Consider the following 19737-nt stretch of genomic DNA (forward strand, 5'->3'; position numbering starts at 1 on the left):
CAACTCCAACCTGGGTGTAACCATTTCATTTTAATTTGATTTGAACCATTTTTTTTTTACAGTTTACGATATGTCGTTCATGCACCATTTGACTCTGCACTATAGAATTGACACTAAACTTTTTCAGATGTTGTCAAACTTTGCAAATATCGATATTATTTGATTTTTGACAATCCAGCATGCAATAGAATATTCCTTGCTGGCCAAAGCAAGCCATGAGCTCCTGAAATGGAAAACAGGATATCTTAAACAATAAGAAGTTGAGTGAACCTCAAGTCAATTGTCTGAAGCCGCAAGGAAATGTAAAATAAACATCAAATCAGCCCAATTGTTTTTCAGAGAAAATGAGAAAGGCGTTTGCAGTTGTTCCAAGCAAAAGTTTGAAAATGAGACAGTGCAGCACTTTTAAAAGATTGGGGCAGAAATGGCAGAACAGACACAACAAGCATATTGTTCATCATTTCCTGAGTCTGACTGATTAGAACAGTGAGGAAAGGGGGGGGGGGGTGAACATAGAAGCTGCAGGGATAGTAACTAACCCATTGAAGTGAGAGAACAAAGCTGTTGCATTTGGCAAAGCATGATACCAGCTGCTGCTGCATTTGGTGTTCTACTGTATGTTTACAGAGAAAATCAGAGCAGCAATAAATGCAATGTCAGCACCAGAAGACACATGGGGCATGCAGAGTGCAGGTCTTGGCCACACAGATGCATGTGAAGTATGGGGAGATACAAAGTAGTGTGTTGAGTATTCAATATGCAGCATGTATTATATTAGATGTTATCCATGTCATTATCCAAAAATGCATGTCATAACCTTTCTGACATGAACAAAATATTGATGCTTCAAATATTGTGACATAGGATGTGCAATATATTTCACATGGCACAGATCTAAAATATTATATAACAATCCAAACAAACACAATATAGACAATATAACATTGACCTAAGCTTGGCTTAAATAGAATAATAATGCCCCAGAAGATTGAAAGTATAACACAAACTATTATACCACTGCTAAAATAGTATATGTAATAAATAACAATTACCAATGGTATGCAAAGACAAGGGAGAGTGGTTGGCATTGTATTGGAACAAAAAGGAACTCATAAATACATTAATCGGATCGGGGAGGTCTGGAGCGCCAGCAGTCCTCCGCTGTCTGGTGACGCTCTTCCTTCCTCTCCCACCCAGAGAAAGCTGAGCTTTACTGAAGGAACAACTCTTAGTGAGGGACCGTGATGCCATCTCTGTAAGTTATACAGGACCGCTCTAGTCGTTAACAAGATATTTTACACCTGAACCGGAGCTCCGGGTGATTCGCCAAGTTATGCGTAAAATAGCGCACCACTCGTCGTGACGCAGCGTCACTGTATTAGATGTACAACTTTATCCTTAATAACGACAACTTTCTACACATGAGGATTATTAATACAACGAGGATTATGTTGGTGTTTTTATTTGGCTTTCTTGGTTTATCAGGTAAGTGGGAATTTATTTGTACACTGTTTGGTTAGCTCTAAAACGAAGCTAAATCGAAGTTGAATATTGAAGTTGGCTTTCATTTTCGGGAAATGTTATGTCTATTAAGAAATATACATGTTCCACCTCTATATACACTATTTGATTGCTACATTACTGTAAATACTTTATGTTATGTTAGTCAAAAATCCCGCAGGAATGTAGAGTGTGGATACCAAACCCCTTTGGGAAAACAGGAGCTCATCCATGTTTCCTGCCATTGTTCTGTGGATCTGGGGCTAAAATACCAGTAAGAACTAATGCTGGACGAACTAACAATACTGGGTTTGGCACTTAAAATAATTACATTCCTGGAAAAAATTTTATTTTTGGACCAACATTTTGTAGGGATGATGTTGTCAGTTTCTCAATCCTTATATCAGGTGTCAGTGTGTAAACTGTTGTTATTCCATGAGCCACTTGTGTTATGAAGATACTTTAAGAAATTAGGTAGTGTTCACATGGTCTACAGCACGGTTTGCTATATTCTGTGTAAAGTGTATGGAAAATGGTCGACATCATAATTTAATCCAGAAAAATAACTTTTGACGTATTGAAATAAAGTGCCGAATATGTGCAAAACTGATGTTTTCCATTGTGAGCTAACAAGATTATGTATCAGAATAAAATATTTTCTAGTAAGAACCTGCACCAAATAATGACGGTGAATAATGATGTCTGAAGAGTGAGAACTCAATAATGGGTTTTTTGAGTGTTGCAAAATTCCAAAACATCAGCAATAAAAATGTTCAAGACCATAAACTGAATATACGCCAATGCTGTTCTCGTGTGAATCAGATAATAAGAGATTTTATCATCATATGGATAAGCAACAGCCATATTTCTTGCTCCAAAAAAGGCGGATATACCGTTTTTAGTCTAAATCAACTGCAATGGGCAGAGATTCTGCCAAAATAAATACAAAACTTTACTGACTCAATAGGTTTTAATCATAGTAGTCTGATAATCAAGTCAAGCTCCTTAAAACTCATATAACTTAACTGTTGGTCACACTTTAACAAATGCATTGCCCTGTCTTGCAGATGCTGTGATAGACTTGACCATGATCTCCACAGCGGAGGTCACCAACGTCAGTCACTTCTCCATCTCCTGCATCAATGGAGAGCGCAGCCCTGCCCATGTTGAGCTGGACATCAAGAGGGACAACAAAATCCTTGTTTTCCCCAAAAAGCCACATTTTAGGGTGCATAAGCCGAAGAACAGGGAAGCGGTCGCCAGAGATTTCCGTGAGCTGGACCATATCGGTATCTTCTACTGTGAATCTACTCAGGATGTTCCCCCTCTTGAGACCGTCACGATGATCAATAACTTTGGCAGAGGTGGGTGGAGACTTCATACAAACAGCTTTTGGAGATTTTTTATTGATCAAAGCCAAACCAGCTCCAGATTATTTATGCTCTGAAGCATCCAGTTTTCTCTGTGTTTTACTTGGTAAATAACTGTGTGTATCTGTGTTCCTTTATAGCTAATTTTATCCCAACTCACCTTACACTGACTGCTAACAAAGGAGAGACAGTTCACCTCAGCATGCAGCTACTCGGCTCCCAAAAGAGAGATGTGACCTGGAAATACAACGGTAAGCCAGTTTACAAGTCAAGACAGATACACGAAGTTTAACATGCATTTAAGAGATGGTAGAATCACAGATTTTTGATTACATTTATGTTTTAATTATGAATAGAATATAACAGTACTTTTTAAGACATTGGAATTGTTGCCATTAATATTTTTTTCTTTCTTTCATGTAGGAAACTACTTTTATATGACTCACTGGAATGATATGATTAATCGCACAGCAGTACTCACTCTGGAGAACACAGGTTTTGTCAATCAAGGCATCTACAGCGCCAGCTATGTGGGGGACAGCCCTCTTCAGGGCGCCTGGATGCGACTCATTGTCAGAGGTTTGATCATAAATGCAATTAATCACCACAGAAATAGCGCATATGTATTACAAATAAACAAGATGGGTGAAACCACAGACATATTTGGGTTATACCTCATAATAAATTAATGAATTATAAAAAAGTCATTCCTGACACAAAGACTTGGAGAAATCACTGCTCTTGCCCAAGAAATAGTCGAGCACTAACATAAAAAAAAACCATTGCAGACATTGCTGATCCCACAATAAATGTTCGTTATGGATTAAACACATGATATTTAGTGAGCTCAAGAGGGGCTCTTAGGCAGATTTGTTTTCAACTTTGGACAGAGGCAAGTTAGCTGTGTCCCCTTTTTTCTAGTCTTTATGCTGAACTAAGCTAACCGGCTGTTGGCTCTAGCTTTTTTAAATAAGATAATACTGATGTGAGATTGTTATCCAAGTCTTGGAGGAAAAGCAGATAAGTACTTTTCCCAAATGACAAATTACACCTTTAAATCAACACCAGCCAAAAACAGTTGAATAATGGTCTTGATAGAATTTGAGCTTGAACATGCGTTCAAGTGTTTAAGTGAGACAGCCAGTGTGTGTTATATTTCCTGTAGCTCTGTATTGTAGAGACGTCAGCAGTCTCAACACCATCTCCACCCTCCACCTGCACTGCTCTGAGATTCCACAATTTCCTCTTTCAGCAGATGTAATAGTTTATATTTCTTTCTGAGAATGTTACAACATGATTTCATCCTAATACAATACAAATACACAAAAGAAAAAAAGAAGATTTATCATTGCTCTTTGGGGTTTAAAAGACTGAAAGCTGAAATGTTACATGGAGGTTCTGTAACATTTCCAAGGATGACATCATTTGTATAGACTTTGTGTAAGTAGTTTCAATATTGTTTCTCTTTAGACTGTACTAGTAAGAAGTGGGGTCCTTACTGTGACAAAGACTGTCCGGAGTGTCTCAACGGTGGAGTGTGTCACGATGTTGACGGAGACTGTATGTGCCCGCCAGGATTCATGGGGACCCGCTGTGAGACAGGTTTGTACATCCTCATAAGTATAGACATACACATTTGTTTATGTGTAAATTACATGATCATAATGACATCGCTAACATTATGATGGTTAGCAGGTGTTGTTGTTGTTAACTATGCTTACCTCCTAACTTTCATTTGCTAGCATGCCCCCTTTTGTTAATAAGTACAGCTGCACCTGATGGAAATGTCATTTTGTGGTCATAAACCAATGGTCACATCACAACAATAATATAAAAAACTATTCAAACACAGAGTGAAAATTAAAAATGGTCTTAGTTTGATTGCTGCCCCAATGGTTTCCTACCCATAGATACAATTATGTGTTGAGCTTTGAGTACAGTTCCTAAACTGTTTGTCCTTTTAGTATTGCAATCAAATACAACTATACAGTTAAAATGTTGATGACTTCATTGGCAGAGTGATGAATCTGTCCCGTGGGGTGTTTTGCAAGGCAGGTTGAGAAATGATTCAGAAACTTAAGGAATTTAAACCTTCTCTGATGGTTTGCAGCATGCAGAGAAGGAATGTTTGGCCGAAACTGCCAGGAGTCATGTGGCGCCGAGCTGAACTGCAAGGGGCTACGGTTCTGCCTACCCGACCCTTATGGCTGCTCCTGCGCCAGCGGCTGGTTTGAGAGCCGCTGTGAGAAAGGTGAGCACTGCGTCACTTAATTGCGTCCCTGTATTGTTAATTAAAATAATATGCATGTAAGTTATTTTACGTGTTTTCATTCCTTTGTGTGTTTTCTGTTTTCTGACAGCCTGCCTTGATGACATGTATGGACCAGACTGCAGCCTGAGCTGTAAATGCCAGAACGGAGGAGTTTGTAACCGTTTCAGTGGATGCCAGTGTCCGACAGGGTGGAGAGGACAGAACTGTGAGAAGTCTGGTAGGTATCGCCACATCCTATAAATCCCTCTTCTGCTCCATTCCTTCCTTTAGCTCTGCCTCCTCTGTGGAATGTAATAAACTGCATTCATAGTCTATATTTACTGTATGAATATCACTTATCATTTCTAATTATATTTAAATGTTTATCATCCTGCTCAACATATATCACCACCTTCTTCCTTATCAGGACAGCAAACATTGCACTATGTTACAAACCCAATTGCACACTCAAGGTTAATTAACATGTCGTTTCATTAAACTGTTTCACCAGACACCCTGACACGTGACGTCATTAGACGGACAGAACCCTAATAAAAGCAGGATTAAGCCAACTTGTCTACTGTAGTTACACTTGTTTATTAAATTGAATGTAATTCTTGAGCCTGGAACCAACCTGTTTCTTCTTTCTTACGTTTTGTAACCATTAATGGTTGACGTGTCTTTATCTTTGGGAGTCAAGAGTGCCCTACTTATTTTCCTTGAACAACAAATACAAATTAAAACATCATCTTTGGAGATATAGATGGAACTAAAAAAGATGTATAGGTAGTGCAGGCATGTGGTACAGCTACTGTATGGCTTTTTCTCTGGGAAAGGTTTTGAAATACACTGCTAAAAAGTTAGCAAAAGAAGTTCGTTTTCTTGCAGTGATCGATATAATTCCACTTTGTCATCCACGTTGTCTTTTTCTAAATCTCTGCTCCCTTCCTCTCAATGTTCAGACCGGGCTCCCCAGATTTTGGATTTGGATAATAACTTAGAGTGGAATCTGAACTCCAGCCCAAAGATATTCTGTTCAGCAACAGGCAACCCCCTGCCCAGCCACGACAGCATTGAGCTGCGAAAGTTGGACAGCACTGTGCTAAAGGTAAGCAAAAACATCTTTGCTTGCAACACCCCTGCCAAGATGAGTAGATACACATGTTGGATATATTTCAAGTCAAGGTAGAGATAAATACAAGGCCACACAGGGTGGAGGAGTTTGAGCCAATGGTGCCGTCATCTTATCATTATCAATTTCTTGCATTTTTTAATAATTTTGCATTACATTAGGGACAGCCATGTTAGCTGTTTCCTCATCTCTATGCTGAGGTAATCCTGGTTCTTAATAGCATAAGGGCAGAATTACTCTTCTCATCTAACATACAGCTAGAAAGCATATTAGCACATTACTAAACTTGCTCATAATTGTGAAATCAAATAAATAAAGCACTTCTGGGAACATTGTAATCAGCTTTATAAAAACGTTAAATCGTCCTGTGCCTTTAAGATTGAGCTCATGATTACAAGGTTGAGTCAAGCTTGGAGGAAGTCAACAACACAATGGACTGAGGAGATAAGGCTGTATCACTCCACAGTGCAGCAGTTGCCATGTGTTGCCCATAGGTGACATGTTCAAATCTTCTGTTATTCTTTCTGTGCCGTTTCCTTGATAATATAAACAATCTGATAAAGAATTGTACCAGCACTTCACACAGGAACAGAGGAAGTTCTCAGAGTGAGGACAGGAAATAGAAATGTGTTTTTTAACTTTCATTGATTGCATTTTGTTGTGCTTTGCTCTCAGGCCTCGAGCACTACCATGGACTCCAATAAGAGTACAGCCATGTTTGAGATCCCTCGCCTGAGTGCTCAACAAGGAGGATTGTGGGAATGCAGGGTGTCCACCAATGGGGGCCAGGACTCCAGCAAATTCAACCTCACCATTAAAGGTCAGTGTGAGAGGACAATATTTGTTTTTGTGACCTTTTCCTGTATGCAAACACTTCATAAGAGAATATTTTGCTGCGTCTACTCAGAGCCCCCTGTGCCCACTACTGCTCCCAAACTGTTGGAAAAAAGGAGTAAGCAGCTGCTGGTGATGCCGGTTGAATCCCACAGAGGAGACGGCCCCATTGTCTCCACTAGGCTCCTCTACAAGCCTGTAGAGAACGGAGACTCTTGGTCCTCCATCATAGGTAAGATATCATAGCAGTATGTCATTTAGTCAGCTGTTATCACATAAATCAGCATTATCAGAAGATATATTTCAATACATTTTCCACCTATTATAATGTATTAGCCACAGTTACAGCGTGAAACAAGTAATTGCCAGTATTTCCACTATTACTATGTGGAAATACTGGACAAAGCACATTAATGAAACCTATTTTTAAGAAACACTGAGTTGTGTTTCCTCTTATGCAATGCAGGTTAAGAGTGTGCATCATGTTGTACTGAGTCTTTGGCAATTGCCCCCTCTACAATTTGATTTTGTTTTACATGTATTTACTGTGTCTTTAATACTTATACATGTATTTCTAAAGACAACTGTTATACTCAAACTGTTTAACATCAAACCAAACCCTTCTGTAATTCCTTATGTCCACTTACTTTCAGTTTATAGTGACAAAGAGCCCATCACGCTAATGAACCTGGAGCCATCAACACGCTACCGTGTCCGCGTCCAGCTGAGTCGTCCTGGGGAAGGCGGAGAGGGGGCTCCGGGGCCAGAGGCCATCATGGAAACAGACTGTCCCGGTAAGACTCAAGGATAACTGGGACCACACACATACTGAACATAGTAGTATATCTGTCTGGAAATCTTGCCTGGGAACAAATGTCTATTATCTGTACCACATAACTTAAGCAAGCACAATTATCTCGTGTCTGGTTGGTCTAATAGTTTGCAGTGCACTGCTTTTCCCAGGCCTAATGGAGCCAGCTGTCTTTTCCCCAGTGAACACATAACTTAAGTAAGGGACAAATATAGAAAGATACCAGTGGACTGAAATGATCTCTGCGCACTTATCTGCAACAAAAAAAAAAACTAAAGGGACAAACCTTTGTCATCCAAAGATCACAAAGCGTATCACTCTCATTCAAGTGACAGAGTCAATTGATTTAATTCCTCAGTGATTGTGGTGTAGAGGGAGAGAACATACTGTATCGGAGTAAAACAAAATTAGGAAATACAAACAAAATGGCTTTTCTTTTGATTTGGACTATTTTTACTATTTGGCAATATGTGGATGTATTCATGTGTGAAATGGAACACATTGTATTGGTTACAAGGCAAGTTCATGTTGGTCTCCTGCACCACCACACTCTTTTTGTTATAGTGACTGGTACAAAGTCGTTTTCCAAATTATTTACATAACACATTTGCATTTAAAACAAAGAGATATCTTGTGATTTTGTTTAACATGAAAGTGATAGTACCCTTAGGTTTTGGGATGCGTTACTTTTTTACGTTTGTGTAATGCATTATAGGTGTATAGTGGACAACATTACTAACAATACACTCACAAATCAAGGGTTTTAAGTATGTATATTGACTGTTTTGAGTATGCTTTATCCTTTAACTTTCTTCATGTAAACTGTATACTTACTTTGAACTTGTATATCATTTGGATTTGGGGCATGGACATGCACAGATGCTCCAATCAAGCTGCATGTCTGTAGATTTGGTGAGGAAACCAGAGCAGCCTTAGAAAGCCCACATAAACTGTGGGGTTCATTTAGAAAGGGCCAGGGCCAATATTCAAAGCTAGTGTGAGCTAACAGTCCTAACGACTGTACAGCAGCCAAGGAATATAAACTAAGGTTACGGTCCAGTTCCCTTAAAAAAACCATTATCCATCCCTCAGCGGTCAATTTGACTGAACTGTGAGTGATGCAATGAGAGAAATTCACAATGAGCTGTTGGCCCCTCAGCTCATCCTGTGTTCTCTGTCACTGCAGAGCCCACAGTTCAACCTGAGATTGACATCAGCTCTATGGAAGGCCGCAATGCCACAATACGCTGGCGCCTGCCCCCCAACAATGGCATTAATGCCGGCACAGCCAGTGGCTTTTTAGTGCAGCTCTTCGGGCCTCCACCCTACAGTGAGAAACTACTGGAGGAGACCACCCTGCTCACTGTGCTGTCCACAAAGTTCCACAACCTGCAGTACCAGCAAGACTACACCGTGGTGGTGCGCCTCATCAACTGTGGCAGCCAGGGGCCGCCCTCCAAACCCTACCACTTCCGCATCAACAGCCAGGGTAACTAGAAACTCTGCTGTTAATAAGCTGCAAGGAAGGCTCCTTCGAAATGTTGCAGGATTTTCAATGCAGTAGGATTGTGCTTGATTTTTGCTTCATGACTCTCTCCCTGCGCACTTGAGGAAAAGTAAAGCAGCTGAAAGTTAAAGTTTAGGAACAATCCAGTTTAGTTTGCATTTAATGAGATCAACAAGATAGAAAAAGATAAACCCACATCTTTGTTATTAGCATTCCCAGAGCACCAAAGACTCCAACATGGGCAGTAAATATGTTTTAGAATATAGTTTTACATAATCACTGTTGATTTGCCTGACTTGGATATCCCTCTGTCTCAGGTCCATCATCACCACGCCATGTCCTGGCCCTCCCTCTGTCCATATCAGCCATCCAGGTGAGGTGGCAGCCTCCAGAAGATCCCAATGGAGGCATCATTAAATACATCATAGAATACCAGCCAGTAGGCCAGGGGAACCCTCACCCATGGGTGGACACAGACGATGGAAACAAGACCGCCAAAGATGTGACAGCTCTCAACGGCAGCACGCTCTACCAGTTCAGAGTGAGAGCTTTCTCCAAAGTGCCAGGAGAGTGGAGCAAGATTGTTAAGGCAATGACACAAGGGGGTGGTGAGTAGGAAGTCATTGATGCTACACGTGATCGACTTTCTTATTGTAAATAATTGGGGATCTAGATATGGAATGTCAAACCAGAAAAGTTCACAATACTACAGCAAAAACTATGATTTTTTCTATATTGAATAATCCAATATAATCACGTAAATCAAGGACTTTTTAAAGATTTTTGGAGAAAAGTTTATTTTCTCTTCAAGCTAAAAGTAACTCCCACTGGAAAATGTCTACACAATTCTAGTGTTGCCAACATTTTAGCTTTTCCCAGATGGTGAGACCACCCACCATGACAGAGATTTACTCAGGATAATAATATAAGCCTATTTATCTCAATCTCCCTACTTGGGGATTCTTTCCTTCTTCCATCATTCCCCTCTGTCTTCCCTTTCCATCTCTTCCCCTTTGCCAAAAAAGGTATTCAGAGTTTGATCCCAACCACGCAGGGTGTGGCCGGGAAGCCTGTTGGGGACAGCTACCAGCTGTTGGTGGCGGTGGTGGGCTCGGTGACCGTCACCTGTGTGACAATCCTGCTGGCACTGTTGGCTCTTTTCTTCATCCGCAAGACGATGCTCAACCGCCGGCGCACGTTCACCTACCAGTCTGGATCGGTAAGGGTCTGAATTTTTTGGGAAAGCATAGGGATTTCTCAGGTCCTTGTTGATGTCATCTGGCAAGACCTTTAATGAATGTGTATTTATTGCCAAGCTTAAGACAGTTTATACCCCCAGGGTGAAGAGACTATTCTACAGTTTAATTCAGGAACTCTGACCCTGACGCGGAGGCCCAAACCGACGCCAGAGCCCCTCACCTATCCAATCCTGGAGTGGGAGGACATCAAGTTTGAAGACGTCATTGGAGAGGGAAACTTTGGCCAGGTATTTAAGCGCTTACTGTATTTTCTGAATATGTTAAATGTTTGTCTTTTGGTGGATGTCCTTTATTCACTGGTTTAAATATTCATGCTAACAACCTTTCTCCAAACCAGGTCATCAAAGCCATGATCAAGAAGGATGGCAGCAAAATGAGTGCAGCGATCAAGATGCTAAAAGGTAACACTGGCACACACTGGCACACAGCAAATATGGTCCAGTGCAGGGAATTATTTGACTGATTCAATTACATTTGATACAACTTTATTGATCCACAAATGCAATTCGATTGTCGGCATGAGTAAAAACAGACCACAAAACAGACACATGCACAGGCAGAAAGTTACATGCAATGCAATATGAACATTTCATTTCTAAGGCACCGACTGAATCTGCTTTGCATGCACTTTATTTAATGAAGCTGCGCATGCTGATCTGCCTGCAGAGTTCGCCTCGGAGAATGACCACAGAGACTTTGCAGGGGAGCTGGAGGTGCTCTGTAAACTAGGCCAGCATCCCAACATCATCAACCTGATAGGAGCCTGCGAGAACAGAGGTGAGTGAGCGACACCTAGTGGCTGTCATGGATATTCATGAGTTTTCAATGTAAGGCTATGGAGGAAATATCCATGTCTTTGATTTGTATTACGGTTTTTGGCAGGGATAGGAGTTTGCAAGTCCTATAGTACAAATATGTATGTTGTTGGTTGGAAAACGAAGTAGGTTGCATAAATGTTAACTTACCTTACTTATCTTGTTTAAAGGCCTTTTAAAATATTTGCCATTTGGTAGACAACTGATAAGTTAGATGACGGTAAAATATAATTGGAAAAATGCATGTAGCAATAAAATATGTCTGCTGAATGTATTATGCACAGTTTCTACTATAGGTAATATGTTGCAGTGTAACTCACTTTGTATTATAAAACCAATAGAGCATTTACCTTAAATATTAGAACATATTTTTATCTTACTTTGCTTTGTCTTGGGGGTGTGTCTGAATCACACAGTCTTTATCAGCAGATAGATTTTGTTATTTACATGACATGGAGATGATTCAAAGTGACATCTTGACTGTACAGAGGTGTTATGTGGTCAAGTATAGCAAAGTGTATGTATAGATTGAATTCAAAGGATCTGAATGTATTTGCCAATACATTTGTATTTAAGTTTTGTGAGTTTTGACTTTTTAAAGGACTTATTGTTGCTGATATATTAGTCAGGATCCTTCAGACACAATTCTGACTATATTTCACCTCTATTTATCCTAATTTGTCTAATAGTACCCGTTTGCTTTACTGTAAGGGATCAGGTTGCCAGGACACCAGAATGTGTCCAAGCTAAACAATATTGCCAAAAGCATTTTGTAGATTTGTTTGATTTGCCAATGGGTCTCACAAACCTACTTGTCATGTATTTGTGTATGGGTATAAGGTATCCTTGACCCCAGTTCTTACTATGGAGTATCGGTTTTCCATAGCTACAGCCGATGGTTTATAGATTGAATAATTAAACTGCTTCTGTTTGATCAAGACTGATTACATATATATATATATATATATATATATATATATATATATATATATATATATATATATATATATATATATATATATATATATGAGAGAGAAAGGTTAGTTCACAAAGTACATCAGTGAGGACATTACAAAACCAAATCAGCTTTGAATAATAAATAACTGATTCAGTGTGTCTGCTCATCAGTGTTACTGTTAAGTAGAACCTGACTCTACAGAGTCTACTGTTTACATTTGTTGGTTTCAATAAGTGTCTTCTATTGTGAGGAAGACCGTGATACGAACACAAAATACATTTATACTGTAAAACCCAAACATCAACTAGAACACTAAACCTTATTATTATCTTTGAACAATCATGAACATAACTTTTTGGAGTTTAGATATCAGGTCCTTATTCTCCCTCCTGCAGTGTTGGTCTTTGGTGATTTAGCCGTTTGTTTCCTTCTTATAAATGTTTTGTTGTTTATTTATCATTAGGCAATTTGTAGATTTTGATAAGAAAAACATATTTTAAAGGTAAACATGTATATTACATTTATAATATGGAATGACACATTTTACAGGTCATTGTAAAATGGAGGAAAAGAGGAAGGAAGTAAGAGGGAAAGGAAGGAATGTTGTGGGAAAGCGGGGGGAGGAAAGCAGGCTGGAGATACATATGGGAAAATAAAGAAGGAAGACATGCTTTCAGGAAATATTTCTTTGACATGCAATGGACATATGTTCTTCATGTGCTGCTTCTTCATTTGCAGAAGCTATTCAAATACAATTTATTATTTTATTACAACAGGGAAAGTGGTTTGCAAATTCTGTATATATGGTGTTGTTTTATGCTGTTACATTTTCTCATCTTACAGAGATATTACAAAAAAATTACTATTAAGCTTTTAAATGATTATGTTTGTTCAGGGATTATACATCATTGAACTGTTGAACAGCAGGATAGGAGGAGTTAATGAATATAGAAGATATTTGACGGATACTTACATTATAGGAGGGAGACAAAACCAAAAACACACAAACAATACATTCTGATTGCATTGTATAGACCTTCATTGTTTTTTCTTATGGCATGGTTAGTGTTTTAATGTATATCAAACCCTAAGCCTGTTTAAAGAAGTTGGGAGGTTATGAAACATTAGTCACACAATTTGTCTGTTTTGTGGCTGTATGAAACACAGCATGTCCTGATTAACATCTTGTAGCTGAGAAGGAACATTATTGTATTATGTTCCAGTTCTTTGATCAGCCTTTTCAACGGCCCTTTATTCTTTCCTTCAACATATGGCATTAACTAATTGCGTTGGCACCATCACCCGTCCTGGTGAAATCAACATGAAACCCCTCCAACAAGTACTAATGTGCCCTGGAGGAACTTCTTTTTTGGCTGCCATCTATCAACAAAACCTTGACCATCTGGTGGATCTCTTGGAGATTTTCTGGTTGACCTCTTTCTGTGTCAAGACAGAAACGTTAAATACCAAACCCCTTAGCAGCTGGGTCTCTTCCCAGCACATAGTCTGCAAACAGCTTGTACACATGTATAATGATACGTTTACTAGCAGCAGCCTTAACTCTATTAACTGTGGATTTTCCTGTAATACGTTATGTACTACAAGGAGAGTTTACACCTCAAACCCACATCAAACAACATGAAAAAAGGACATTTATGGCACATTTGTTAAGGAATATTTCCATACAGTAGAGTAAACCACAGGGTAAACTCCTCTTGTTCATGTTACTCTGTTTTTCTTCCAGGTTATCTGTATATCGCCATTGAATATGCTCCCTATGGTAACCTGCTGGACTTCCTGAGGAAGAGTCGAGTGCTGGAGACGGATCCTGCCTTTGCCAAGGAGCACGGCACTGCGTCCACCCTCACCTCCCAGCAGCTGCTGCAGTTCTCTGTAGACGTTGCAACCGGGATGCACTACCTAAGTGACAAACAGGTACGAGGGGAAACATCTGGGTGGCTGCTTGTATATTCATTTCTGAAGATGAATACCTTTCTTTTACATATTTTGTGAGGTGTTTTCCCCGTGACAGTGGATGTTGACAAAGTAATTGAATCACTCAAATAAAAGGCATGATAATTAAATCATGGCTCTCCTGTACTCTACTCTCTTGCTTCTAGTTCATCCACAGGGATCTGGCAGCCAGGAATGTTCTTGTTGGGGACAGCCTTGTGGCGAAGATAGCAGATTTCGGCCTTTCCCGCGGAGAGGAAGTTTACGTTAAGAAGACAATGGTGAGTGGTTACAAAAATAAGCTTTTTTTCAGAAAATGTAAGACAATAACTTAAAGACTAATCAATTGCAAAGACAAAATGCAAGAGATATGTATAATTAGATATCTCCACATAATATACACCACAATGATTTATTTGGTCTGTCAGCCAATGTCTGCCACACAATGGTTAATACTTTATTAGTATACCATTGTGAAAAATACTTCAGTATTTCAACATAAAAATATATTTTAGAGATTGATAACTTACTGCTAATAAGATTCATTGCAAACTGAGAGTTATTCACTGGTTTTACATAACATGTTTGTATGTGTTGACATCAATTGAGAGAGCTACCAAAATGTGATATTACCTGTAGAGGGCAGTCATGAGTTAATGCTATCACCTGCACCATAGTGTGTGTTCTGGTACAGCAGGGTGCTACTTTGACCTAATATGGCATGGGCTTGTACTAATGATGTTCAACTTGTGGCACCACAGTAAAAAAAAAACAGCCATTATATAATAATCAAACCCAATCACAAGTTGATATGTCAACAAAGTTTGTCATAAATGTCTTGCTTGGATTTCAGGGGAGGCTGCCTGTACGCTGGATGGCCATTGAGTCTCTGAACTACAGCGTGTACACAACCAAGAGCGATGTGTGAGTATACAGTGCCAACCCATCTGTTTAACTAACAACCAAACTATTACAATCATTGCTATAGATGGAAATGCAAATTTGTACTGGAACTTTAATGCCTCTAATTGAAAACACAAGGGCAAAATGCAAAGAAATTCAGAGAGCTTTTGGAGCATGTTGAGTGACAAGGCAGGCTTCTGACATGGCCAACAAATCATTCCTCTGTTGAAATGATAACAGTGTGTTGTGTAAGTGATAAGCACTACCAGGAAGTCTTTGGTACACCTAAGCAGACAGGCTGAGACGTTGCTTTGTCAACTCGAGTCTATTTATACACAGCCGAGAACATGCTTGAAGGACAGCTAACGGAAGAAGTGTGAGGGCTGACTGTAGGGTCAGAGAGAGATGTAAACATTAATAAGAGAAATAAAGCGTAAAGGAGACATAAAGAAGAAGTCTGAGTCAAAGGGAGAAGATATACAACAAGGACAAAGAGCGAAACATCACTTGATCTGATTGTATGATAATACAACACAGCATTATGACATTTGAAACAAATGCAAGGAAGAAGCTTTATATTGTTGACACACACCATGTCATATTTATAAAATTATTCAAATGCTTACATTTTAGTTTTCCTTATTCAATGCATTGTAAAAGTAAAAACTATTTGGAGATGTTACTGTGCATGCTACAAAAGAATTTTCTAGCATCATACTGCATTACTAAAATATTCCATAATCTAATGTCTATATAAATAGCAGGCATGAACTGATGCTGGTTACATTTTAACCTTATCTCACATGTTATCGACAAAGGAAGTGCCATTAAGTCAATTATTATTTTTGGTTGTTACTAACAAAACCTTATATTTTCTTCACATGTGTTTTTTCAATTTTCAAATGTCCCTGTCTTTGCATTTCTCTCTCAGGTGGTCTTTTGGTGTACTCCTCTGGGAGATTGTAAGCTTAGGTATGTAAAACCTGTTGTCATGTGGTGTTAAAATGCTCGACCAACAATCACCATGAACAACACAAAAAGCATTTTCTCTCCTTCTTGTGTGTGTTTGTGGTTCAGGTGGCACACCATACTGTGGGATGACTTGCGCTGAGCTTTATGAAAAGCTGCCACAAGGCTTCAGGATGGAGAAACCCAAAAACTGTGACGATGAGGTGTAAGTGTTCAGCCTTTTGTGGTTATCTTTCTGTCTCTCTTTCTTCTGTTCTACCCTATTCACCAATGTCTCTCTGTGTGCAGCTATGAGCTGATGAAGCAGTGCTGGAGGGATCGGCCCTACGAGAGACCCCCCTTCGCCCAAGTGTCTGTCCAGCTCAACAGGATGCAGGAGGCCAGGAAGGTAAAGCTGCACTCACACAATGTCCGCAGGAAGGGAAGAATAGGAAAATGTCCTGTTGTGTTCAAACATCACACCAAGATGGCTAACCCGTTGCTAAAGCCACATCAGAAAACTAGAAATAAAATAGCTATTTTGTTCAAAATGTTACACATATGGTACATATATTGCTATTGGAATGTATTTACAGTGCACTAGTGTAACATTTCCTTTTGTATTGTTTCTAACCAAGTGCGTAATACAGTATCAAAGCAATATCAGAAATTCCCTTGATTCCCAAATTCTCTTAAATGTAATTACAGCTGATGCTTTTAACACCCAAGCATACAGTAACATAAATACTGCAGTTTCTCAAATGGCCTCTTGAGGCTGTCTCCAAAAGCATGCCAATGCCCGTACAACCCCATATTGAAATGCCCAACTTTACAGCCAAATGAACCTGGTACCGAAAAAAAAGGTTTTAGTCTCAATATCTAATTTCCCTACTAATAACAACTGTTCATTAAAGGTGGGGTAGGTAAGTTTGAGAAACCGGCTCGAGATACACTTTTTGTTATATTCCATGGAATGCTCTTAACATCCCGATAGCAATGAATATCTTAAGTGCTTTGACAAAAAATCCATAAAAAAATGTCATCTGTGGAAGCCGTAATACTGTAAAAAGTACGACCAATCATTTTAGCCGGCCCGGCTAAAATAACTGGATGGCCTACCTGCCTGTCAGCCTTCCATCTGTGCACAAACTTATCTCCTGCCCTCATTGGTCATGTGCGCGTATGTGTGTGTTGGAGGAGGGGCTCTGTAAGGAAGTGGCAGATTTTCTCCGGTTGTGTATTTTCAAATTCTAGCGATCTCGAGCCGGTTTCTCAAACTTACCTACCCCACCGTTAAGTGTGTTTTTGTATGTTATTCACCTGTTCAATTATAGTAAGGCTTTAACTTAATTGTAAATAAATTGAATAATAATTATTAAATGTAATCTTACACACCCACATTCAGCTTAACAATGGCTCTTCAGAAAAATATGGATGATGTCACAGAGTCTACGCCCATGTTTTGTACAGTCTATGATTAAAAAAACAGGTAGTGCCATCATTCCTTTAATGGCTTGACATTTTTACTATTTATGTTGTATCTTTAATGAAACGCTTCTATCTACTTCCAGGCATATGTGAACATGGCTCTCTTTGAAAACTTCACCTACGCTGGGATAGACGCCACAGCCGAGGAGGCCTGACTACCCGCCCCCCCAGGCCCTAGCATGCCACGTAGCTCCAGGAGGAAGTCCCGAGGATGGTCGCCGCGTTACTGCCATCACCCCGCCGCTCAACGTCGAGACAGGAGGCCCAAGCGCCCAATCAAAACCACCCAGTTATAGAAGGAGGACTGTGAAAGGACACTGTGTGGAGGTATCAGAGGCATTAGGAGATAAGGAGGAGTGTTGCTGGGCCTTGGATTGAGCGATGCGATTGCTACTAAACTTTCGGGAAATTCTGACCCCTGTTACTACATACAAGTCCTAGAAAAAAAGGCACAACATTGTACCTTTTGCTGATGCAAAAGTTTCAATGCTGGACATTTTTCTCTGACTGTTGAGGGGAAGCAGCACATAAGGAGCTACGTGCCTTGCTGAAACACCACAGGGTCTGTGGGGTGTTGAAACTGGACTTCATTTCTCCTCCATTGCTCTAAATGGAGAAAGGATTAATAGAACACAGACATATTCAAGTTCTCAGACTGTTAGAAAAACATGAAAGATGCATTCATTGTAGCACTTAAAAACAGCCTAATTTTAGCCATTTATGTCTTTTACTGTGTGCCTATCACTGCCATGTGAATGTAACCACTACTGTATATAGTTTGTCTCTTTTAAAGGTCACATATATGTATCATAGCCTTCCTATTCGAATGTAGTCAGAGATACAGAGTAAATGCAAACATTGTAGATGTGTTGCATTTAAAAGCTCCACAAAACAAGTAGTTGTTTGGGAAATGCTACTAATACAGGGTTTTCCTTGACCAATATGCAACATAACTAATGTAATGTTATATATCCAAATTATGAGAATGTACAGTTTGTTTTCATTAACTGGTCCCTTAAATAAAGGTTTTGCGTGGTGACTGGACTCATCACTACAAATAGTTGTACTATGTCCCAGTTTCCAGTTATAAAATGCGGTCACATTGAGTATTTGGACTCAGGCAAAGATTATTGTGTTTTTGTTGTTGTTGTTCCTGCCTGCTAAGTAGTGAGCGGGGTGGAAAACCACAGGCCAGGCTGCTGGGGGCCAAAGTGTCCTTGCTGAGTTCAGGAACACTGATCTGCCCTGCTGCTCTGAGCTGATCTGTCACTGGGTTTCCTCCACAAACCAACCGCAGGCACAGAGCTGTCTGTCAAACATGGTGTGAGTGGGCCAGCTTCCTGAGGACTCCCACACGAAGACCCGGCACCAGTGAGACCCCCATGTGACCTCAACACTTGGTTTCCTATTCCCTGATCTAGAATTATGAAAAGGCAAACATTATTTTGAAATTAATAATACATGTATCTGCTTTCTTTAGTATAAAGTGTTTTGGTTACAGAAACATTTCCAGGGAAAATTCCAATTCAATTTTCATATTTTTCCACTGCCCCAATTTGCCGAATATCAAAAGTGAAAATTATGTTTTCATGCTTCCAAGTTTAATTACATCTGAGTTGCTAAGTTGCTTGATCTAGCAATCATGTACCTAAAGATTTATCAAAGAATATCTAAGGCTTCTTCACCATATCTCTGTGAGAAATGTAGTGCAACCCGAATATGGAGAACAAAATGCCTAATATTGACTAAAAAGTATCATTACATTGGCATGTAATTTATACTGGGAATTATTCTGGTATAAAATAAGGGTAAGGTAGAGAGGGCGGGACGTTTGGTAATGTTGAGGTTTCTCCAGAGGTATTGGTTTTTATAATTGTCCACATTATCTGGTGGTTAACACCCAATCCTGTTGTGCAGTCCTGAGGAAGTTGCAGTTGTATACCCTTGGAATAAAACATGCATTTAATGTGTGCAGGTTTAATTAAAAATGGTTACTTAATATAAATTG

General features: G+C 39.5%; 1 protein-coding gene across 6 annotated transcripts; it reads left to right on the forward strand.

Annotated features, from left to right (window-relative positions):
* Window positions 1–1189: 1189 nt before the first annotated feature.
* Window positions 1190–18795, forward strand: tie1 (tyrosine kinase with immunoglobulin-like and EGF-like domains 1). 6 transcript variants are annotated; one of them, XM_034147506.1, is made up of 24 exons: window positions 1190–1485; window positions 2568–2864; window positions 3011–3121; window positions 3294–3449; window positions 4341–4472; window positions 4981–5121; window positions 5231–5359; window positions 6084–6229; window positions 6929–7073; window positions 7161–7319; window positions 7741–7881; window positions 9085–9387; window positions 9723–10013; window positions 10431–10624; window positions 10745–10891; window positions 11002–11065; window positions 11307–11441; window positions 14182–14372; window positions 14558–14671; window positions 15244–15314; window positions 16225–16265; window positions 16371–16467; window positions 16551–16650; window positions 17813–18795. In XM_034147506.1, the coding sequence occupies exons 1-24, from the start codon at window positions 1383–1385 to the stop codon at window positions 17882–17884; spliced, it is 3480 nt and encodes a 1159-aa protein (XP_034003397.1). In that variant the 5' UTR covers window positions 1190–1382; the 3' UTR covers window positions 17885–18795. The 6 variants fall into 6 exon arrangements, with proteins under 6 accessions (XP_034003397.1, XP_034003399.1, XP_034003398.1 ...); XM_034147508.1 differs by having other exon boundaries at window positions 11331–11441; XM_034147507.1 differs by having other exon boundaries at window positions 10766–10891.
* Window positions 18796–19737: the final 942 nt, after the last annotated feature.

Source organism: Trematomus bernacchii, unplaced genomic scaffold, assembly GCF_902827165.1.
Source record: "Trematomus bernacchii unplaced genomic scaffold, fTreBer1.1, whole genome shotgun sequence".
Classification (NCBI taxonomy): Eukaryota; Metazoa; Chordata; class Actinopteri; order Perciformes; family Nototheniidae; genus Trematomus; species Trematomus bernacchii.